General features: G+C 37.2%; 1 protein-coding gene across 5 annotated transcripts in view; it reads right to left on the bottom strand.

The window, feature by feature from the left end:
- Positions 1-3,623: 3,623 nt before the first annotated feature.
- PIAS2 (protein inhibitor of activated STAT 2) overlaps positions 3,624-24,731 on the bottom strand; it is a 98,797-nt gene continuing 77,689 nt past the window's right edge. The window contains exons 12-14 of one of the 5 annotated variants that reach the window (XM_029220825.1): positions 18,069-18,208; positions 13,224-13,261; positions 3,626-10,532 (exon numbers count right to left, since the gene is read on the bottom strand). In XM_029220825.1, coding sequence (XP_029076658.1) covers positions 10,350-10,532; positions 13,224-13,261; positions 18,069-18,208 — 361 coding nt within the window. In that variant the 3' untranslated portion in view covers positions 3,626-10,349. Of the gene's footprint in view, positions 10,533-13,223; positions 13,262-15,994; positions 16,086-18,068; positions 18,209-24,731 lie in introns of those variants that run through there. The other 4 variants (XM_029220833.1, XM_029220845.1, XM_029220850.1 and 1 more) reach the window with 4 other exon arrangements.

The following is a 24,731-nucleotide window of genomic DNA, read 5'->3' as shown; positions in this document are numbered from 1 at the left end:
AGAGGAGGCCTAGTGGAGAGTCAGGACTCTGACCACTGCCTGGCAGTAAGGAGCCCAACCATCTCCCCTTGGTGTCAGTGAAGGCCATGTGGGGAACAGTAACAAGGCAAACCTATCCTTCCTAACCAGGAGGGCTCCTGCTTAGCGAGGAGCCAGTACTCCTATCTCTGCCCAGCAGTAAGGAGGTTCTCCTACCCCCTGGGGTGTCAGTGGAGGCCGAGGAGGGAATCTGGACTTACACCTACATCTAGAAGTATTGAGACACTCCCCTTGTCTCACCAGTACAAAGCCAGAAGAAGCCTGATAAAACAGAAGACTTAAATAAATTCGTCTCATAACACCCCAATGTCCAAGATTCAATTAAAAATCAACAGATTCCATTGAGATGACACTGATGTTAAAATCAGATCTGAAAAGGATTTTAAAGCAGCTATCATAAAAATGCTTCAATAAGCAATTACAAACATTCCGAAACAATTGGAAAAATAAGTCTCAGCGAAGAAAAAGAAGAACCAAACAGAAATTTTAGGATTGAAAAATACAATTAAAAAACCCAAGAGAAAGGAAAGCATATGTCCATACATATACTTATACACAAATGTTCATAGCAGTCTTATTCATAAGAGCCAAAATGTTGAAATGACCCAAATGTCTATCAACTGGAGGATGGATAAACAAAAGTGTGGTACATCCATACAATGGAATATTACTTGGTCAGAAAAAGGAATGAAGTACTGATATATGCTATCTGGATGAACCCTGAAAACATTAGGCTAACTGAAATGAGCTCGTCACAAAAGGCCACATATTATATGATTCAGCTTATCTTAAATATCCAGAATAGGCAAATACATATACAGAAAGTAGATTAGTGGTTGCCTAGTGCTGAAGGGTGTGAGGATGGGGAAATTAGGGGTGTGTGCTTGCTAATGGGTATGGAGTTTCTTGTGGGGCATAAGGATGACGTTCTAAAATTGATTATGGTGATAGTTGCACATTTCTGTGAATATACTAGAAACCAGTGAATTGTACACTTTGAACAAGAGAACTGCATGTGTTATGGGTTGAATTGTGTACCACATCAAAAAATAAATGTTGGAGTCCTAACCCCTAGTAGCTCAGAATGTGGCCCTATTTGGAGAAAGGGTCTTTAGAGGTGATCAAGTTAAAATCAGGTCATCAAGGTGGGCCCTAATCCAATATGACTAGTATCCTTATTATAAAGGGGAAATTTGAACACAGAGACAGACATGTATGGAGGGTGAAGATGTTCATCTACAAGCCAAAATGAGAAGCCTTGAACAGACTTCCCTCAAAGCCTGTACAAGAAGCCAACACTGCTGAACCTTGATTTCGGACTTGGTAGCCTCCAGATGGCGATAAAATACATTTCTGTTAAGTTTAAGTCATTCCCAGTTTGTGGAATTTACAGCAGCCCTAGCAAACTAAAACAGCATGTGAATTATACCTCAATCAAGTTGCTACCAAAAAACCAAAACAATATGCTGTCTACAAGAAACTCATTTCAAATATAATGACATAGGTTGAAAGTAAAAGCTATTCTAGATACTTGCAATAGTACGGTTAACGAAAGAAACAAAATCTTAGCCCTCATGGAACTTACATTCTAGTGGAGTAGATGAGTCTGCCAAACAGTGTGGGTCAGGTGGCTGGGGAAAGGCAGCTAACCAAGCAAGGTTTCATCTACATTTACATTTCCAGGACAGAGAGAAGAAAAAGAGTTCCTGAAGGAGACAGATAAAGAATTGTGTGGTCACAAAAATCAAGGAATGGAAGGGACTGGGTCAAACGCAAATGTTGAAGTTAGTAAAAGTCAAGTTCATGGAAATTGGCAATTATGTGCACATTTTGACATCAGCAAGAATCATTTCAGGAGTGTGATGGCAACTAAGATTCCATCATGTCAGCTACTAGCCAGCATGTTCAAAATATTCTTTCTTCTGTTGCACCCACTTGACAAAAACTCAACTCTGAATAGTCTTTACCAATGAGCAGTGTTGAAGAATAGTCCTCCAGACGGATGCCACTGTAAGTCCATTGTGTCCAACTCACTGCTGTTCTTTTCTAGTCCATTCTTTCCCATTCTCTAGGACCACCATTTCAAACCATCTCTGTTGTCTTTGTACCTACCTCCATTCTCAGCCCCCCCCCCCCACTTCTGGAACTTGCCACATCACTTGGTTCTCAAAGATGTGAGAGCAAAACCATTAGGTGAAAACTTTAAACCCTCTGCTACCCAAATGACACACATGCCCATGTCCATGCCCATGCCCATTCCTTCATCTGCCTGTGATATGGATGCCAGCTTCCCTCCTCAGGAACCTAGGTGTACCAATGATCTTGGCCAACTCCTCCTGCACCACTGCATTTTCACCTCCCCCCTCTCCTGATTCTACCCCTTTCCTAATTAGCATTTAAATGAGATGCAAGTTTCTCCTGCCTTCAAAAAAAAATCCCTCAACCACACGTAATTCTATTGCTACAGCCTCACCCTTCATCACAGCCAATTTTTGAGTTATCTGCACTTGCTCACTTCATTACTCTGCAGTCCTCATCCCACTGCAACCTAGATTTACCCTCACCAATGCACTGAAAAAGGAAGATATAGATTACCATAATTCCTAAATTCTAATATGCATATTCATCCTCGCCCACATTTTAATAGACTACCTCTTATGATCAATATGATTGAAGGCAATGGGCCACAGTTTAGATTTTTCTTTGTATATGTAAAGATGCCTTAGACTCAATCAAATATGGTGTTTCTGAAATTAAAATTTTTTTCTAAATGGGTACTCTTTTTTATATTGTATGAGATTTTTTTTTTTTTTTTTTGCGGTACAAGGGCCTCTCACTGTTGTGGCCTCTCCCGTTGCGGAGCACAGGCTCCGGACATGCAGGCTCAGTGGCCATGGCTCACGGGCCCAGCCACTCCGCGGCATGTGGGATCTTCCCGGACCGGGGCGCGAACCCATGTCCCCTGCATCGGCAGGCGGACTCTCAACCACTGCGCCACCAGGGAAGCCCGTATGAGAGCTTTTAGCTTCACTAAACACCCTGGAATACATTCTTTTGGCCTCTGTGGTAGCTCAGCTGCTCCTTCTCAATCCCCTTCCTGTGTTCCTTGTCTAGTTCTCTTCTTTCCTCACTCATCAACTTCTTTGGATGAGCTCTTACACTACCATGGTTTCAGTACTACCCATATGTTATAGGACAAGCCTGTAGCTGGTCCAATGTCATGTGGGCATGACTTCAGAGACATCAAATTAACTGATTCTTGTTCCAGTTACAAAGTAGAGTCCAATAATGACTTAGGTGAAGTTGTTAGCCTTGAGAGACTAAAGATGATAAATTAGAATGTTTACACCTACAGTTGTATTGCATAACTCAGAGCAGTAGAGCTGACCCAGATGACTTGGTCCTTAGTACAAAACACAGAGGTTACATGCAGAGTTTCTCCAGCCTTACATATACAGTAGGCTGAGTCTACGAGGGGTCACTTAGGCCTTCAGGTTTAATAAAACACCTACTCGCACATTATTGTCCCCACTGTGCATTGCCCTACCAATCCCCCATTCCAGGCCCTTGCCCCTGAGATTTCAGAGTCTATTAGGTCAGTTTGCTGACTTCCTCTGAAATCCCCAGCATCTATCATCCATCTGCCTCCTCATTTCCCTCCCTTGTGAATGCCTGCTGCTCAGGTATCAAGTGATTTCCACAGTCAGCGTAAGTCAAATACAAAGGATGATCCACCATTTCTTCATTCACAAATATTTATTGAGCACCTACTATACGCCTCACCATGTTAGGCTCTGGAATGCAAGTGAAATAAGATATCACCCCTGCCCTCATGGAGCTTACAATCTAGCAGGGGAAACAGACAATACACAGTAAACTAATACATAAAATAAACACAGGTTGTGCTATCTGCCATATAGGATATAAACAGTGGTAAGATTAGAATAGTTAGGAAACACCTCCTTTTTAGATAGAATGGTCAAGGAAGGCCTCTCTGAGAAGGTAGTTAAAAACTGGGTATGAAGCCTGGCTCCCCGCTTACGATCTACACGACCTTAGGCAAGTCACTTACCCTCTCAGAATCTGTTTCCACATTTGTAGAATGGAGATAATCATATCAAACTCAAGAAATGCCCATTACTGTGAATGATCATGAAAACTCTTCAATGACTTCTTGGTATTTTACAAGGCTTTTCATATCTTACATACTTCTCTTAATATTACTTAGCAAATTTCTAGCTATCCTCAACATTCTTAGTTCTCTCTTTATCTGTGTGCTCCTATAGCACCCTGTACCTTTTACCACTGCACTGTAATCTCCCTATTCACTTATCTGTATATTCTACTGGGTCTGAGGACATGCTGAAGGCTGTGATAATGACGGAGTCTAAGTTGGACAAGAAGTACAAAGAAAACAAAGGGTTAAACAGTGGTAGGGAGTTTCAATGGAAGAAAATGTTGAAGGTGAGGTAACCAAAAATCTCACTGGCCAGGGCGTTGGATCATCCACCAGAACACTGAAGATACTGAGAATACGAAAGAATCGGAGATGGCAAAGTGTGCTGTGAGTTAGGAAGTGAGGCCTTCAGGAAATCAAAGGAGTGATCAGTGGCAAGAGTAGAGGTAACTGATAGTATAACTTCTTGGCATAGGCTGCAAAAGGCGCAGATTTTTGTCAGAAGCTTTGGGAGAAATTATTTAGAAATTACAATAGAGAGGAAGGGCAGCAACCACCATCTCGAGATACATGGAATGTGGACACAGCCCACACTGGTGAGAGCTACAGGCTATGGCAGGCCTTCAGGTGACAGCCGAATTGGTTATGGCAAGGCAGTTAAGAGAAAAATCAAAAGAACGACATGCAGCCAAGCATGGATTAGGGAGGAGAGAGGGAGGGTAAGCAATTGGGAGTGACTAGAATACATATAGAAGGGAGACAAGTGAAGGTGAAAACAGAGGACAAGGGAAGTTTGCACTTAAGACTACAGAACAGATAAGCTTCTTGGACACTCCCTTTCTGAAATCTCACCCTTCCCATCAAACTCACCACTGTCTCCCCTAAATGACTAACGTCCAGTCTAACTGCCTCCTGTCTCGTAATATCACCATTATCCTGGTTACCCAGGCTTGAGAAATGGACTCAGCCCTTACTCCTATAACCACTCAGACACTGAATCTTGAGTCTTCCTTTGAAATGGCTCCAGCATCCCCTCCTTCCTTATTCCTGTGGCCATCACCTGAAATCAGTTCTCATAATTTTATGTCTAAATTACCCTATCAGTCTCCCAAATAGCCTACCTAATTAGTGTCACTTCAGTTTAGTCAGAAGGCTTTGGAGGTACGTCTGTTTCAGGCTGCCAAGTCCACTGCGAAATTTATGTTTCTTCCTTTGCAAAACAGAGACAATACTACTTTCCTCTGAAGGACCATGGTAAGGAATGTGACATTTTTGTAAGGTTCTTAGCATGTCTGTTAGTAGGTAAGAATTCCTGAGCTTTGAAAACTTGATTATAACCCTTTTGAAGTATGGGACCAGAACTTTTATACTACTCTACCCCACATACACTTACAAAACACGTTGAATATTTGTTGAATAGTTTGATGAAGGCCAAAATAAGAGGGATATTTTACAACACAACAACACTCTTCTTCACATAAAAAGAAGTGAGCTTTGAGAACACAAAAGCAGCCTTCAAATCCATTCAAAAAGAAAAAGCAGCCTGGGAAATGTGGTATGCCAATCAAGAAAATAATACCTTGAGCATCCGAAGATAGCAATCTGTTTTTCTTTCCCCAGAGCGGCCCTGAGAACACCAATATGGGACTGAAAACACAAAAAGACAAAGTGAAAAAGCAAAGCTTAGCTCTGCTTTTGTTGTTGTTTCAGCCTTACCACTCTTCCAGTTTGGTTTGGACTGCCTCTGGCTCAGAAGATCCTACTGGCTTTGGGGAGCTCAGAAAGGCCAAAATGGAGCCTACAGGAAGAGGAAAAAAAAGAGAGCTGGCTTCCAAGGGCTGGCCCCAGGCACAAAAGATTTAAGAAAAGGCAAGATTTTCTAACTAAAAACAGAAAATGTAGTGTAACAATGGGCTACTTCATAGTGCAAGTAAAACTATGTAGAAAATCATTTGGATATCCTTATGTAGGTGTTTCTGGAACATATCAGATACATATATTTGAAACTGAGACATCCCAGGAAAGTCTCTGCCCATTTTCTCCAAATCAGTTTCCCCAGCTCACCAAGGTCAGAAGGTGGAGGGTCTTAATGCAGATGTCTGCATAGAGCTAAATAGCACATATTCTTGGAAACTATGGTTAGACAGTTCTTCTCATACCAAATGGTTACAGTATAACTTAGTAAAACCACTTGGAAAAATGACAGGAATCAAAAACTACAAAGTATTTACATCCTTGACTCAGGAATTCACCTCTAGGAATTTATTCTAAGGAAATCATTTATGCACAAAGACATGAACTGTAACACTGCATCATGAGATGCAACCTAAAATGTCCAACAGGGAAAGGTAACAGGAAGCATGGCACATCCACACAGAATAGTTTTTAATGACATGGAATAATGCCTGCAGATTGAGAAAAAAATCAAGGCACAAATTATACCGAGAATGAATCAAACTATGTAAAATCGCAGACAAGTAGCTAAAAGACTGGCAAGAAATATGCAAAAATAGTAAAGTGCCCTTTTCCCCTTTTCTGTATTGTCTAGATTTCCCGCAATAAGCATGTATTACTAAACATAAACAGGAAAAAACCATTATTGAGTCAGGCAAGCATTAAAGAATGGGCATTTATATTTAGCCTAATCTGTTTCTCCTAGGAATTGGAGCGTGGTTCTTAACAACAAAAAAGCGGGGGCTTACAAACCAGTCATTCTTAAAAAAGCAGAGGAAGTATTAAATTCTTTCCACAAGTTTCACCATATTCGTGTAGAACTGCAGCAGAAAAGATGGTGAATCAGGTTCAGACATCAATCACCAACCTAAATGACAACCCCATGCTCCCACAAGACACAGATCCACGGTCACAAAATACAATGTCAGACCCAAGTTTAAATGGCATACTGCTCTACATTTTCCAAGATGAAAAAGATTAGGAAAATAAAAGCATTTACTTGGGGGTGGGGGAGAGACTTTTTTTTTTTTTTTTACACCCATTGGGGGCTAGAGAGAAATGAAAGACAAAGCTGAGAACTAATGCTTTATAAAATTCAACTTTACTTAAAAAGACAAACTGTAACAATAAATACTTTTTTGGCAGAAGAAAAGCAGACAACTCAGTTACTAAATGACGGATGTCCAAGACTCGTCTGAAGGCAGAATGGTTCAAAGGTCAGAATCCAAAGTCAGAATAGTCTCTGTTGAATATCATTCATCTAAAATCCAACATCTTACCTTTCTTCAAATTCTTTAAGTGTCTACCCTAGGGCAACTTGTTTTATACCAAGAATTATGGATCTCCTTATTTATACTCACACTCTTTCACCAAATCATGATCCTTTTCATTCTAGCTTTCCTGATTCTACTGTTTTGTTTGGCCTTTATAATTATTCCATGACAGATGCAAAGAATTTATACCTTCTGGGCAGAAATGGAAACAGAATCCTAAAGCGGCTCACCTAAGGGTCAGAAAGTCAGTGAAGTAAGCAGACCTTAGGTGTGAAGCTACATTCAGCACCCATTACATTGTCACGAGTTACCAAAGCAAGGAAATCCTTTAACATTTCTATGTGAATAACGATAAAAATACAGGTTGGCTAAGTGTTTGTAAGAGACTAATAACTGCAGTTCCTTTCCTTAAACATAGTCACTGGTTGGCTGACATCTAAGTAACAGCTATAGATGACCTCCTCTGAGACTGAATTATACTTGGTTGAGCAGATATCTGGACTAGTAAAAGAAACTGCTACAAAATCAGAGCCTCAGTAAAAAATATTTAGTGACCATTCTAAAAAAAGGACAGTGGCTTAATAAGCATGTTGTTGTCACAGGGCCAAAAGCAATAAAGAAAAGTACTCACCTTCAAATATACATACACAAAAGTCTCAATTTTAAGATTATAAACTTAAAAGTATATTTTAAAAAATGTTAGTCGCCTGTATGAGATAAATTAAAAATTTATGTAATTCAGTGTAAAGCACCAAAAATGAACAATAAAACTGTTCACATAAAACAGTGAAAAGGAAACAAAGCACAACTATAAAAGCACAGAGGTATCATTTACAAGAACCAAGTAAATAAACTAATTTCTATTAATTTTTTTCATTTACCTGATAAAACTGTTGGTTAAACTGGGGAGGGGAGGGTCTCTGAGCATCTAAAGGGTAACAAAATGGTAACAAATATACAGCATTTCTTTATTAACAAATTATACCACACAAATCAGGTTATTTTTTCTATCTGATTACAGAGTTAACAGAACTTGCATCCATATGTAGAGCAGCAACATAAAATTTTACTAGGAAAAAATTCTGTATCTGGACCAAAGGACTGTAACGTGGACGAAGAAGGTAAAACTGGCAACTATGATGCAACTACTGCAAGAAGATTCAGGTTCGTTTTCCATGCTTGTAACTCTCCAAAAGGGATAATACATTAAGGGGATAATGCAGCCAAAGAAGGGATGATGTAGAAAATCACATGAAATTAAATGAGTACAAAAAGAGCACAGGGGCGGGGGGGGTGCGGCATGAGAACTTGAGAAGGTGTGAAAAACCAAGCAGTGACAAGTCAGCTCCCTGGAGTTACACCAACCCAGATTGTTCCCTATCCTAACTGAAATTCGTGGACTCTTCATCTGGGCACTTCAGCTTGAGAAATCAGTTAGATTAATCATTTTTAACACAGGTTTATTTTTAAAGTAGATACAACTTAAGGAGAGAAAGCTAAATATTAGGGAAGTATTAAGTCCTTCAGAACTCAAAATTCTGCAGCCAAATGAAAGCAAAGGAAAGTATAAAATCTGGATAAAAATGTTTCTCTAAGGGCAAAACAGTTTTCTGAGAGATTTTAAAACCAAACACACAGTAAGAGAGTGGTTTTCAAAGTGGGTTTCAGGCCCATCCTCTCCTCTTCAAACCTTTCTTATATTCAAACATTTCTAATTCTGTTTTGTCTTTTGTGGCTTCAGGAAAGACTTCCTTTTAAAAAAAGGAAAGGGAAATCTGATGCCATCCCCATCCCCTTGCTACTGTTTGTTCTTTAAGTTTGAAAATCACTGCTATGAGAAAAATGAGATCTAAAACATATTTTCTTTGTGTTACTAAACTGAAAAGTTTCAACACAGATCTGTACATTATCCTGTAAAATAAACGAGCAAAAGAAGTTCTTAGGAAGAAATTAAACTTTGCTATTCCCACCGCCCCTAAATCTGTTCTTCCACTGCCTCCAACCTCTCAATATTTCTAGACAGTGTGAACAAAATTCTAACAAACATTCCAGCCCACACCTTAATCTAAAAACATTTCATTTGATGGCTGCAGAGAATTTTTTTTTGAGAAGGTAAGCCCCCAATTTATAGAAACCTCTAGAATAAGAATGTACGATTACCAAAATAACACACATTATATCAGGGAAGACTCTGCACAGGGTTTCTTCAACATAATCACTAATAATAAAGAAAAGCCAAATCCCAGAACGTCACTCTGCATTCATCAGCACACAACACCAAAGTGTAAACAACAACCAGGGGAAAATGCTTAACACAAAGGCCATTTTTCTTTGATGGAATCAGGGAGAAAAGTGGAACTGCAGGAAGAAAAGTGGAACCCAAGCTTTGGCCACTTATCAAGACTTCATTACTTCAACGAAACAGAACAAATCTCCATGGAAAGGGCTCATTCAGCAAACGTAACTTCTTTCCATATATTTTTCCTTCACATCAGATTAAACAAAACTTGTCATTTCAGAATCACTGATTACATCTTTTTTTAATTAGAAAAAAGTTTACTTGAATATTTACATAACTTTATTGCTGTTTATTACAACAAAAAAAATTTTAACTGATTTGTAGAATCCAACCAGTATCATATGAAATTGAAATCCATCTCTCAAGAAGATGCAGTTACAGCTGAATGTATCTGATGCTCAGAGTACAGCATGAATAAGAAAAATCCTTGCATGTCATGTGGTTCTTGCTGCAGTCATCTGTGTTCATCTCTCAGAAGGCAAAAGAATCCATTTGACACTTCAATAAATATCAAAGTAATCGTTACCAAAAAAATAGCTTCCACGGACCAGAGATCCAAGAAACAGCAGTTTTAATGAATGATTCCTAGAATCGAGTGAGTCCTCCTTTAGTCCAATGAGATGATGTCAGGAATGTTACTTCCACTGCTGGTTATGACCCCTGTCTCACTCCTGCTGCTGGATGAACTAACATGAGTAGTGCTTTCATGGGGGCTGGTGGTGGTGACAGACGTACTGCTTGCTGTTAAGGGTGAGGTGAGACTATCCAAAAACATAGGAGGACAGTACTGCTTGAAACAAACAATGATGTCGATGAGGAAGAGGCTACATTGATTTTAAATATAGAGACTAGAAATTGTTAGATATGCACAAGTGATAGCCACATATTTAAATCTCAGTGGGACTTAAAAACTTCTCAAAACTTCACATCTTTGGATGGAAGGTTGGCATGAATTTTAACATTTTACATTATTTTGTGAGTGCAGCATATTCCTGATTGTCTCAAAACTCACAGAATTTGTGACCAAATATGTAGTAGTACAAAAATGTCAACAATAACTAAAGTTATTTAATACTAAATATTGGCCCCAAAATTATGACTCATACTTAATCTCAAAAAGAATTTGCTCACTAAATGTGTTTATACCAGATTTAAAACACACTGTAAAAGGCTAATAAACTTATTTTTAATGGTGTTAAGAAAAATGCTAATGCAAAATTCAATAATTCTCTCAAAATTTAGTATTAATCAGACCCTTAAGGAATAATGTTAAGACTGATCAGCGGCAAGGCAGCATCTGACTCCTTTGTACATACACGTAACAGAACCTGTGTAATTAGAAGATAGCATACATTCTAATATAGAGACTACGTGGTAGCTAACTACCACGGGATGCTCAGAAAGAGAGTTATCTCAGGTACTCACAAAATTTTGCAATAAATCTTAAAGGAAATCTAATCTAATCTAATTTCCTTTGAGATGCTTGCTTGACACCCCCTTCCAACTGTTCAAATTTCTGGTTTCTTTAACATCTTAGTTGCTGATTCCCAAACTAATTCCGACCTGAGTTTAGTACTCTAATATTGACCTGGAGGAACAGAGAGAGACAATAGCTAAAAGCTTTATATCACCATAGAATATTTTATGTGAGAGACAACTGCACTGACTTGAGTGAGATAAGCGAGGTCCAGTATACATTACAAGAGAAGAGGTCCTAAGTCTGTGTTTAGATTGACTGTATGAAAGAAGATCAGTAAGGATATCTGATCAATATTATCAATTCTATATATTATTCAGCCTATCATTAGAGATATTAAAAACAGAAATTTAAAACTGAAGTTGTTTAGACTACATGATCTTCAAAAAGACCATAAAATGGGAACAACGGCCCCAGGTTTAAGGCTGCCAGTCAGTGGAAGGGCAACAATTAAAATTCAGGGTGCCTTTTAAAAAAGTAACTTAATGTTTAGGATGGACAATTGTCTTGGTTCATCAACAAAACGAATGCCAGGCACAAAGACTGAAAGGGGAGTTCTTAAAGAGCTTCTAAGAACCTCTAAAGAGAGTTGCATTGTCAGGTATTAAACTTCTTTAAAATCAATTTCTAATTTTCCACTAAAATTGAGCCAAGAATCTGGAAAAAGCCCAGCAAGTTAGCATTTTATTTCTACTACCTCTGAGGGAGTTTTTGACCACCGAGGAGTAAAAAGGTACCCTTCTTCATTTGTATAATGAATGCTAGATACTACAGTCTGCTGTCAATAGCCTCTACATCTCGAAATCTTACAATACTCAGGTTGCAGCCAATCTAACTCTGTAGCCTTTATGTGTAATTTGAACACATCTGCATAAGGATAACAGGGATTAAGGGGGCAATGTGGAGGTAAAGTAGAAAAAATCTAAGGATTCAAGGAAAACTGAAAGCACAACCTCACCCTTCATTTAGCTTAGCAACAAGTTAGCCTGACACCAAGCATGCTAAATGGCCCTATAAAATCAAAATCCTCTAGGTTAAAAGATCATTTTTTAAAAAAGGATGATTCACATTAAAAACAGTAATACTTTAAGCCTGAAGAATCTATTTCCTTAAAAAACAGATAGATATTTTGCTACAGAATCTACCGCTGTAACAAAGTCAACTCAGAGTGAGAAGAAACTCCTCATTCTGTGCCTGTTACCTTGGGCCCAAATTTCCAGTGCTGTTTATGTGATCAAATACAGAGTACTGAACCAGGAAGCTGATACAAGACCTGTGGTTAGCTGATTCTGAGCAGCCTACAAAGCAGTGGTGGCATGGCTCGTCCTCTGTCCCTCCCTACTCTCAACACTTCTCTCAAAGTCTCTTTCTCTGTTTTGCTTTTCCCTTCAGCTTTTCCCATGCCTTTTCCTCCTCTGCTCTGCCTCTGCTATAAGCCTTATCAGTGGAGTCCACACTCATTGCAAGGTCTTCATGTTGGGACGCTGGGATACTAGAGTTTCTTATCTCTGACAAAGAAAACAGGAATGACTGGTTTATAGCAATTTTAGATTAGGGCATCTCCAAAGTCTGAATCTGATTGCCTTTAAAAACAAGGAAGAATCAAGCTAATGATTCAGTCTGTTTAATCAGCATCAGCTATTTTCTATGTATAGAGCAAGTGTTTTACAACTTATCTCTATAAGGTTTTAACTTCCAGTCATTGAGCACTGCTTCGCCTCATTTTAATCACTCAAATGCTCGTAAGAAATGCCAACTGATTATATTAAACTAAATAAAATATAATTTAAACTTCCAGCATTAAAGGCCAAAATATCATAAACTGAGAACTAGCAACTTCATCCCTCCAAGTAAAATTGTGAAATATTTATATAGTACTTCCTTTCCATCAATTTAAGTAACTGAGAGTTGACTGTCCTGATTTTATGCAACTGGTCATTTTTAGTTAGTATGACACAACCAACAATCAAATACAAATTAGTTGCTTAAATTCAGGATACATACCTGGGGATCAACTGGAATAAGGGAAAGAAAATCCAAACCTAAAACAAAAATGTTCTGTTAATAGTTGTCTCATATGTTGGAGACAAGAATTATTTCCCTAAATCATTTTTTATTTATCTTAAGTCATAAAACATTTGGGTTAAGGTCTTACCATTCTGCCATAGGGAAGGTCTATACCACAATCAGGACATTATGTGGATAAAACCCAAAAATGGACATATTTCCTGACAAAACAACTAGAAAAACCACCTCCCAGAGACTTAAAGGGGGCAGTCCAAAATTTTTCAGATAAATAGGACTAGTCAAAGCAAACTTTCCCCCTTTATCACTTAGCAGAATGAGAAGCAATAAAATGAAAAGATGACGATCTGGATTCGGACCATTAAAAAAACATACTTAAGACTCTTAAGGTACTTCACATTTATTTTTTAGAAATACACCACACTGAGCTTCATCTAAAATATCACTTCTTAGGCAGATAAATGTCTATTTCACGGACAGCTCTCTGTTCCCCGGTTCCCACAACAAGAGTAGCAGTACACAGTTCAACGTGCTGCACAAAGCAAGCACCTGCTAACTGCTGCTCACTAACAAGCTAAATCTTACCAAGGTTTGCTGGGTTATAAGCTAATGCAGTTTTCTAAACCAAAGCTCTGGGATTCTCCAGTTATGCTTTTGAAATAGAACTGTGGTAAAACGTTGCCCAGTAATACCATTTTGAAATATTAAAGTTATAACAATAAATAATAAAATATTTCAGGTCTGAAAAATCTAGCAATAAACTTCAAGGTCAGTCCCCATAGACCTCTGTTTGACTAAATTTCAAAACATTAAAAAAAAATAAAAATCACATATTAGGTGCACGTTACTAAGACGGGCCAATTTCTATCCATTCTGTGAATTTTTATATGCTGGTATTCAATGTCACCTCAAGTATAATAATCATACAGAGTGTACTCTAATACTAGACTGTTACTCTAAAGAGAGAATATTAGCAGGAAATATTTAAAATATTTAATAACCAGTATGAAAAATTCATAAATCAAAATGTTAAAAGTATATTTATTCCCTGATAATCTCTAAATAAGGGTATGATAAAAATACTTATCAAGTAATACAAGCTGTAGCACCAATCATTTGAAAGAAGTCATTTAATTTCTAAAGCATTTTTGAAAACTGCTGATATTTTTCATTTCATATGCCTATCACTAGCTATATGATACAGCAAGGTTTGAGCCAACACTGGAATCACAACAAACTTTTCCAAGGAGCTCCCCATTAAATTGATACTAAGTAGGTGACATCTCTCAATAAGCGAAGAGTTTCTCTTCACACTAATGATACTGTCCAGTAAATCCTCTCTCTGCTTCAGCTGAACAGTAATTCACAATTTGTCTAGCCCTTATAACACCTTCTGAGAGTTTTATACAGTCAACATTTCTATTATGGACTACGTCACAAAAAGAGTTTATTTGCATATCATTTTATTGGCTTAATTGTATTAATTTTGTTTTGCTTCAAATAGTATATAACATTATTTATATAACTTCTGCTTTTAAAAGCTTATTTAATTTCAAATATTCAATCACTTTTAATGTTTGTTGAATAACTCAGTCCATTTGAATAACAAAATTTCTTTATAAAGCTACAGAAAGTATTGCTATTTCTGTTGGAATATTGTGTATTGAAGCCAAATCACTCAAAATGCTCATTTTCTAAAGTTTATTCCCATTTTGTAACTTCAGTTTAAATAAATACACAGGCTTGATATAATTTTCAAGCTGTTTTTGTAGTTCTAGCACTGGAGACTGCCCATCGAGGAGGTGCCAAGTGTCTCCATATTTTCATTATTTCAATTCCCATCTCTTCAGATGTACTGCAATTCCCTTTGATGATTATTTCATGTGTGTTAGTAGATATATAGTCTACTGATAAAACATTTTAAGAGATTTGTTTGATCTATATCTTTTGACACCTCATCCAGGGATAACTGAATATGGTAACTTATACAATGCCATAATAAAATGTCTAGAAATTTTTTTGAAATTTTGGTTGAAACCCATTGTCTCCCTAGCATTACACAGATGCTGTATACACAAAATTCAATAATGTTTTTAATGTAAATATTTCTCACTGAAACCATTTTTCTCAAACAGTAACAATGAAGTTCGATATAGTATTTCAGATGTTATTCCTCCTATTAAAAGAAGATTTACCAACAATGTCTTGCAATTCTACTTTGTAAGTACAGACTATTAAAACCCTTACATGAAATAGATGACGCTTCACGAACAGCGATCAAATGTTATTGCCTTATTTTCTAAGTTTAGTAAAATGCTGTTTTCTTATTTCACCGTAAGTTTGAACTGCAATGATATGTTGTACTGACGTATTTTTAGGCCCTCCTAAGTATTCCACAGTTGAAAATGCTCATCTTTAACTAAAAAGCAGGTAGTGTTAAAAATTCTGATGGTACATTCTAAATGCTTTTGTCAATACTGATAAAATTATCGTTTTAGATTTTAAATGCTTCTTCATGTGAAACTGACTCTGTATGTCTTATTAATAACAACACATTCTCCTTACTTGAGCCATGAACTTTAACAAAACATAACTCCTACATGATTAAATATGTAAATGTTTAGCACTTTCAAATTTTAATGATACAACTTTTGAGCACTATTCCCACCTGACAAATATGGCACTACCAATAATAAGGCAGTCATATTTTTTCATGAAATAATCAAGCTGTTTTCCATTCCATAAATACAAATTATGTTTTATTTTGCATTCACTGTTGCACAGTATCAGAAGATGTTCCAAGCTGCAGTTCATTATTAATATCATTTCTTCTTTGTTCTCCTGCAGATTCAGAAGATTCATGTTTATGATGTTTAAAAGGAATGTTAAGAAATGTATTAAAAGTTTGTCATCTCTCCATTCTTGGTGTTCTATTTAATATTTTATTATAAATTATTAAACTTATAAATATCAAAACTCTGTACAGTATGACTAATTACATAAAAATTATGCACAAAAAATCCCCAAAGTAATTACTAATTACAAAAGAGCATATTAACAGTAAAACCAAAGTAAAAACTAAACTACTTAGATGTAGTAACTGCTACATAATTCATAGATGACGGTAAACTGGTAACTCTTCTGAAGTACAACAGTTCCTATTCTATTCTGTTTATCAACTGATAAGAAAGCCTTTCAACATTTTAATAATCAGTATCACTATACTGGCTAAATATCAGCCCTGGATATTAGTCTTAGTTCCTTAATGTCAGCTTGAAATGCATTTTATGAAATACACAGTTAACATATTTTACTGTTTTTCTCAAATCTGTACATTTTATAAAGTAAATAGGCTGACTTTATGCCCAAATTTTGAAATAATATAAATTCCCTGTAATTAAAAATTCATCCAAACTCACATAACTCAAAAACTAACAGGGCAAGTGATTTGTACATTGTACCTATTCTATCGCTAAATGGCCAGAGTCACTCAGTAAAAACAGAGAACGTTCATTATCTTTTTTCAGGATTTTTAATTCAAGATCTTTAGGAAACAAATCCTTCTGGAATGCTTGTTTGTAAGATGACATGTGGACACTCTTCAACTTCATTTGAAACTAGCCACAGTTAAAGCAAAACATGGCAGTAAGGAATTAAGACTCTCTGACTTTCCATCTTTCTTAGGACCATGAAACCTCACCTGTAACTCAGCATCAAGCTTTGTATCAACAAATACTCTATAATTGGTGCTAGCTGGGTTTACAAACAATTTTTTAAAATACCAATTCCCAAAGTACATGTGGAGTAAACACATTTAAGAAGCAAAAGGTACCTAACATTTTTTTTGATGGATACTATTTTTAGTCTACTCTTTTCCATTAAATTTTATTCAAACTGAATAAATGCTGAACAAATTTCAAGTCGCAAAATTACAATGGGGCAGAGTACCCAACTATCAACTTTTTCAACACAAACTTTGCCCAACAGAATATACATTGTGCTTAAAGTAAAGACCTTACTAAGAGGGGCAAGAAGAATAAATCATAGGTCAAAATTAATTTCCTAAATCCAGAAAATTAAGAGGAGGAGGTGACTGTATTCCACTAAAAGGGCCCTTCAAAGAGAAGGGAAGTCATGAATTTAAGAGTCACTGGTACTAACTTGCTCAAATTTGATCGACCAAAAAATGTCTGCAAAAACAATGGCTATGTAGGGAGAGAAAAAGAGGGAGGGAGGAAAAAGCTTTAATTTTATAGTATGGCCTTGGTTGCATACGTCTTGGTACTAAGGTAATTCAAGCAGCCTTGAAGCTTTTAACTGTCGAGTTAACATACATATAAAAGATATCCCTCAATATTAAGCAGAGCTCTAGGGAAACAGCAGGTAGATCCTATTTTTACAGGGTAAAGCTGGTGGGCAACACTGACCTCACAGTACGCCAGTATATTCTGAAGTTGTGATGGGATACCAAGAAGTGATGGGATACTAAAAAAAGTATGAGAAAACATTCTCCCTAACCTGTGAAGCTTCCATGATAAACGAAGAAAGAGTCTCCCAGTATAAATTCTCTATGAGGAAGAATAAATTCTGTAAAATTTTCCTACTGTATTTCCTCTCATCAAAATCTACAGATTGCTCTATAGTTAAAATGATAGGAACTGAATGTGATATATTTAAAACAGATACTACCTTTACAGGGAAGCCTTTCCTTAGCAATTTCCTTAGCATTTCTATTTAAGATATTTAAATTATATTTGCTCCACAGATTAAGATAAAAAGAAATGGTAAAACTTGATAAAAAAAACAAAACACCTCTTCACATACCTGGCAAATCTGATGACATGCTTGATATTGGCGTGTGGTGGAATGGTACTGAGTAGTCTGTTAATGAAGGCGGAATAGCAGCAGGATCAGCCGAAGTCACACTGGGCACCCTTACAGAAGATGGCTGATACATGAGAACCCTGTTTTAAATAGCACGGGAAATTACAAACAATCTGGCTGTTAGTTCACAGGAGAGAAGGACTGTACCACTGGGCATTGTCAGTCGTTAAGTTCACTAAGTTTCCAAACAACTATACGGCAGCTACTCACTACACAGTACTCCACTCACTCTCCTCTTTCATAACAGTCTTCACTTTAACATGAACACATGTTGGCTCTCAACAGCTGTTGTGACATAAGAGCAAGGTGGGGCTTCCCTGGTGGCGCAGTGGTTGAGAGTCCGCCTGCCGATGCAGGGGACACGGGTTTGTGCCCCGGTCCGGGAAGATCCCACATGCCGCGGAGCGGCTGGGCCCGTGAGCCATGGCCACTGAGCCTGCGCTCCGCAACGGGAGAGGCCACAGCAGTCAGAGGCATACCGCAAAAAAAAAAAAAAAAAAAAAAAGAGCAAGGTGGCATTAAAACATAATGGACAGTGCTGGAGCAATACATAAAACTTTGATCCACAAACAGGAATATACTCTACATAATGATTTTATTAATGTATATGTAACATGTATGTGAATATTAGTAATTTTATATATAAAGAAATTCAGAAATAAAATAGAAGACTCCTAAGATTTGATTAAAATCAGAGTACCTTTATGAGTGAAGCTACTTACTATAGCTCAAGCATGATTTCTTCCATTCTAACGTGAACTGTATTAATTATTAGCGATCTTATCTGGGAATCACCCAAGCAAAGATAGCCAGTCCTAAAGCCAGCCAGCCTGATAACAACAGGCAGCAATCAGAACTTAGAATAAGACAACTACCCAGGATTTCAGACATAATATCCAGAAATAAAAACACTGGCTACCATGATACCATCTACTCTTCTAAGAGGGCTTACGACTTTGAAATTCGCTGTTCATGCTATGAAAAACACAAATTAAATACACTTAAGATATAGTTTATTACTGGTATTTATACATGTACGTATACACACTATATATATAATAATAATAACTTTATAATTTTAAGAAGCAGTATAGTTAAACATATTTTTGAAAAAGTTCAGGAAAAAAGAGAGATGATTTTGCATTCTTCCTACTTAACCTTCATTTTATCTTAGTCCAGGGTAAACAATTAGAAGTTCTCAAGAAAACATCTTGAACATATACAAGAAACTAAGCAATGTTACTGACCCTCTGGCTGATGGTGGCCACCTTTTTGTCCAGCATCTTAGTGAGGCTGCAGTGGTAGCACCTGCTCTCCGAGCTCTGCGATGCCACACAAGGATGACAAGAAAAAGACAGATGCTGGAAAGTCAGCCAAGAAAGACAAAGACCAAAGGCAAAATGTGGGACAAGCTCAATAACCTAGTCTTGTTTGACAAAGCCACATAAGACAAGCTCTGTAAGGAAGTTCCTGACTATAAGCTTAAAACCCCAGCTGTTGTCTCTGAGAGACTGAAGATTCACAGTTCCCTGGCCAGGGCAGCCCTTCAGGAGCTGCTCAGTAAAGGACCCATTAAACCAGTTTCAAAGCACAGAGTTCAAATAATTTATACCAGGAACACCAAAGGTGGAGATGCCCCAGCTGCCAGTAAAGATGCATAAACAGGTCCCACCACTGTACATTTTGAAAAGCAAAACTTTACTAAACTGAAAAAAAAAAAAAGGAGGGTGGGGGACGGGGACAGAGGGACATTAGGTCATTAGGACATTAAGGTCAGCATTCCAAAGCGCTGCCAGTAAACTACCGTGAGCTTAATAAGAGAGGCACAGAGCTCTGTAGCTGGAAGGGACCACTACAAAGATGAAGCACAACTGACAGAAACAGTACAACCATCAAAGTTAGACTGAGATGACAAGTAGGACCTCTAGGCGTCCTTTCCCTTGGTTGAAACTTCCTGTTATTGCTCAGATTATTAAATACTAGTAATAAGAAATGATGACATATTTGCATGACATTCTTCATACTCTAAACAACTGACAAAACTATTTCATAACCTCAATTAAAAATCTCAAACCACTTAAATAATCACCACCTATTTAAACACTGGAGTCCCTCTAAAACCAGTTTCCATTATAACATGAGGCTCTTGTCTAGCTGTTATTCTGTACTATTCGTCAAAAATACAGATGTTGTTGGAAAGGAGGAAAATGAAGTCATCTTGAGAGGACACACATGGCTGTGCTGGCAACTGCTAGTCTCAGAAAAGCAAATAAATAACATAGGTCAGAGTTCAGGAATCTTAAACTGATCCATTTGGGAGGCAAAGGAAATATAACATGCTTGAGATGGTAACATAAGCCTCATATTTCAAAACACATTTTCCAGATGTAGATGAAGATGGACAAAAAGAGCAACCTGCCTCGGTTAGAATCAGAAGGTTTCTTGGCCTCCAGTGTTACCTGTCAACCTAAAACCACAAAGGTAGACTCCAGAGGGGGAAAGAGAAAACCTGAGATGAGCTCAAGTACGTATGTTATATTAAAGCACATCTTTTTCTGGAGGTTTGAAGACACTGGTCCTCTACAAGGATGAAAGTAGAACAAAAAATCACCAAAAGTGTTTTCAAATTACAAATGATCCTACCTCCCACACAGGAATGTGTATCAGAAATTGGGGGGGATGGGGGATGGGGATAAGAAGGAAAAAGACAGGGACTTCCCTGGTGGCACAGTGGTTAAGAATCCGCCTGCCAATGCAGAGGACACGGGTTCGAGCCCTGGTCCGGGAAGATCCCACATGCCGTGGAGCAACTAAGCTCATGCACCACAACTACTGAGCCTGCGCTCTAGAACCCGTGAGCCACAACTACCGAAGCCCGCGTGCCTAGAGCCCATGCTCCGCAACAAAAGAAGCCATCACAATGAGAAGCCCTCGCACCACAACGAAGAGTAACCCCCGCTCACCGCAACTAGAGAAAGCCTGCGTGCAGCAATCAACACCCAACACAGCCATAAATGAATGAATGAATGAATGAATGGAGACACTGGTATATGTTAGTACTAAGGAGGGGGTTTAAAAAGTGGCTCTGATTATTATGGTTGTTTCACAGTATTAATATCTTAATCATATATATATTTTTTAAGATGCAAGCTTTTGAAGAAGACCTATATGTGTGTGTGTGTTTGTATACATATATATGTATGTGTGTGCATATATATATACACACATACAATATACACACATACATATGATTTCATTTATTTTAAAAAGTTCCTACTTAAAGGTACATTTAATCTGTCACTTTTTCTCTGACACTGAAAGAAATGAAAAGAAAAATTTCAAGTTTACAAGAAAAAGACAATGGCTGCCTTCCTCTTGCTCCCTCTTCTTGTCCTTTGATGTCTCACACTGGAGATTGTCTTTTGTCTTGATCCTGAACTGACCTTTCAACCTGGATCAGATTTATAGAAAACAACAATAAAACTCATTTTCCTACCCTGGCCCCTTTATTTCCATCTGTAGAGGAGTAAGGTCAATGTCCCAATGCACATGTCACCACAGTAACTCTTTTTTTTTTTTTAATTCTTTTTTTAACCACAGTAACTCTTAACCACTGCATATCTTCTGTTCTCATAACATGAAACTTTGAGTGATTAAACAACTATTCCTTGTTTCTCCAATACAAAATGCTGTCACAACACATGAAAATGTCACAATCCACTGACAGTACAAATTATTAAATCAATATCTAAAATCTCAGCAAACATCAAACTATTTAGTGTAGGTTAATTCCTATTACCTGAACTTTGTAACCATTAATACAAATTCAACTTTATATAGAATGGGTGAAATCCATCATTTGTTAGGATTATCAAATTACCTACTGGTAGAAAGATTTTTGTTTTAATCAGAATCTTCACAAAGACCACATTCAGAAAGGTAAATGATTCTGATGCCTATGCAAAAAAAGATGTATTTATAGATACGGAATAACAGGAACCATGGAGAAATGTAAATGGCTATGTCTGGTGGAATTGTGGGTATGTGATGCTATAAAATAATAAAAACATTTTTTAAAACTTTTAATATTTGTTACTCCCTCCTCACAGGATTGGCAAATACACACACAGGCTTTATGTGTACAATATGTATGTGTACATATATAAATTTTTATAGCTGTATCCATAGTATCACAGCACAAAGGTAAACTGCTGGCATGCTGCTAGACAGCAAACATTAGTATTCTAGACTGTGTACTAGATCACTGAATTCATCATACTTGGCCCTAACTTACATGTCTGAAAATTCAGTAACTTGAATTTTTATCCATAAACCTGAAATTCACTGGGTGCTCCCACTTTATGATCATAAAAATATTTTAAAAGATTCAATTTTGCTAATGATTCTTAATCTATTTCTAATCTTTGTTTCCTGTCTTTAGAATACCTCCTCATTAATGACAAAGCAGTCATTGAATTTCCCAGCCATGGGGTAGGGACATAATATTTAAAATTATCTTTTAATTTAGAAAAATAGCAGAGGTTTCCTGAAAGTCTTAGATTAAGGTGCCAATTTCTTCTGAAAGGCTATGCAGGGAAAGAGGCTAGAAGAATTACCATCAAAGTGTTAACAGAATGCTTTTTAATTCTTGATGCTTTGAAAAATTGTTTATAAGAATAATTTTTTTCAAAAACAATACCTCTTAAAAAATAACTGCTCACCTGAATTTTAGACTGTAACTTAAAGTAAGTTTTCCTGTTTTTCCTCTATTTCCCATTTGCTTACTATCATTGACCAAGAAGTCCTATGATAAACTTACACCTCAGAAAAAATTTCTAGATGCTGACACAAAAGAGAGGATACGAACAGAATGACCAGGAACAAAAACCAGGAGATAAAAATGTAAGAGTTGGAAGGGATTACAGAAATGATATAACCATAGCCTGAGTCTCCACTGTGACACCTGGACAGGTGGCATCCACTCTTTCTTAACACAGAAAATGTGATTTTAGCACAAAACATCAACTTTCTTAGTGTTCAGAAAACTCCAACGGGAAGTTTTTCCATGTATCTTTCCTCCATTGGACTTAGATCTGCCAAATGTTATAACAAAGAATAAACTTAACCCAGTTCATCAATGACTCCCGTTCAAGAACTACAAGATAACTATAACATATTCTTTTCTCCTGGCTTAACAGCTTCAATCCTTAGACCCATTCATCCATCAGGCTATGTTTCCACTATTCACCATCCTGTTTCCCTCCTCTGGCTGCTCTCATTAATACCCTTCTTGATGACAGCCCTGACTAAAATGGTCTAAGTGAGTTTTCTAGCCTAAAAATGGAACAAAACTGGCATGCGTATGTATCCTGGACACTGCTTCATTTATTAATGCAGTCTAAGAACAAATCAGCTCAAGTGGTGAACCCTTCAAACCATTAAGTGAATTCTGACACTTCAAAGAGTTTCTATCAGGAATGGCCATTAATTTATGGAATATCACCATCTATTAAAATGACTATATACAGTCATCCCTTGGTATCTACAGGGGATTGGTTCCAAGGACTCTCCCACCCCCCACAGATACCAAAACTCATGGATGCTCAAATCCCTTATATAAAATGGTGTAGTACTTGCATATCCCCCATATACTTTAAATCATCTCTAGATTACCTTATAATACTTAATACAATGTAAATGCTATGTAAATAGTTGCTGGCAGCAAAGAGCAAATTTTGCTTTTTGGAACTTAAAAAAAAATTTTCCCCTAGTATTTGTGATGATCCATGGTTACCCGAATCCATGGATATAGAGGGCTGACTTGTTGTCCTATGACAAGATCCATTTTATCAATGTATTTCCTAATAATAAAGCATTCTTAGATAAACCCTACTTGGTGGTAATGGATGCCATTTTAATGTATTATTAAATAATTTACTAAGACTGAATTCAGAATTTTCACTGAACTTCCTAACTTCCTGTTTCATAATGGTTCTTCTCTTTTGGCTGTTAATGCGTAAGTCTAGTTAGGGTATTAAGAGTTATGTCAACTTTGTGGAATGAGCTGGGAAGCTGCAATTTACGGACATTTTAAACCAAAATTTTCATGTGTTGCTGGTTTAGTCAAAAGTTTCTACCTTATACTCACAATGTTAGTTTTTATTTTCTTTTTAACCTCGATGAGGAGACTTACATCTATCTCTACGGTAGCTGACCACAGGTGTGAACTGTCCTGATTCCTCTGCATGTTGAAGTCATTTCAGATTGTCACCCAATGTACGTGCCACTCCTCCAGTTCTGAGTCCTCATCAAGTATTGGTAAAAATGTGCGAAAGGAACATAGAGGGTAGACCCTTATGGCGAGCCACCAGAGACACCCTCTACGATCACAGTAACTCATGAGTTCATATCACTACGCACAACCCTTCAACCTGGCAGGAAACCATCTAACTATAATACTGTGCAACCTATGTTTTTCCAGCATATTCTAAAGAGTTTCATTAGAGAGTAAAATCTGGAAATACCACATCTAAGTATTCATTCCCATGATTCTCCACTTTAGTAAACATTTCAAAATTACATTTTCATTTTTTATTATTTAAA

Source organism: Monodon monoceros, unplaced genomic scaffold, assembly GCF_005190385.1.
Source record: "Monodon monoceros isolate NGI ecotype Baffin Bay Population unplaced genomic scaffold, NGI_Narwhal_1 Super_Scaffold_1, whole genome shotgun sequence".
Taxonomy (NCBI): domain Eukaryota; kingdom Metazoa; phylum Chordata; class Mammalia; order Artiodactyla; family Monodontidae; genus Monodon; species Monodon monoceros.
The sequence above is the reverse complement of the archived record's forward strand: the minus strand, read 5'-3'. Positions and strand labels throughout refer to the sequence as shown.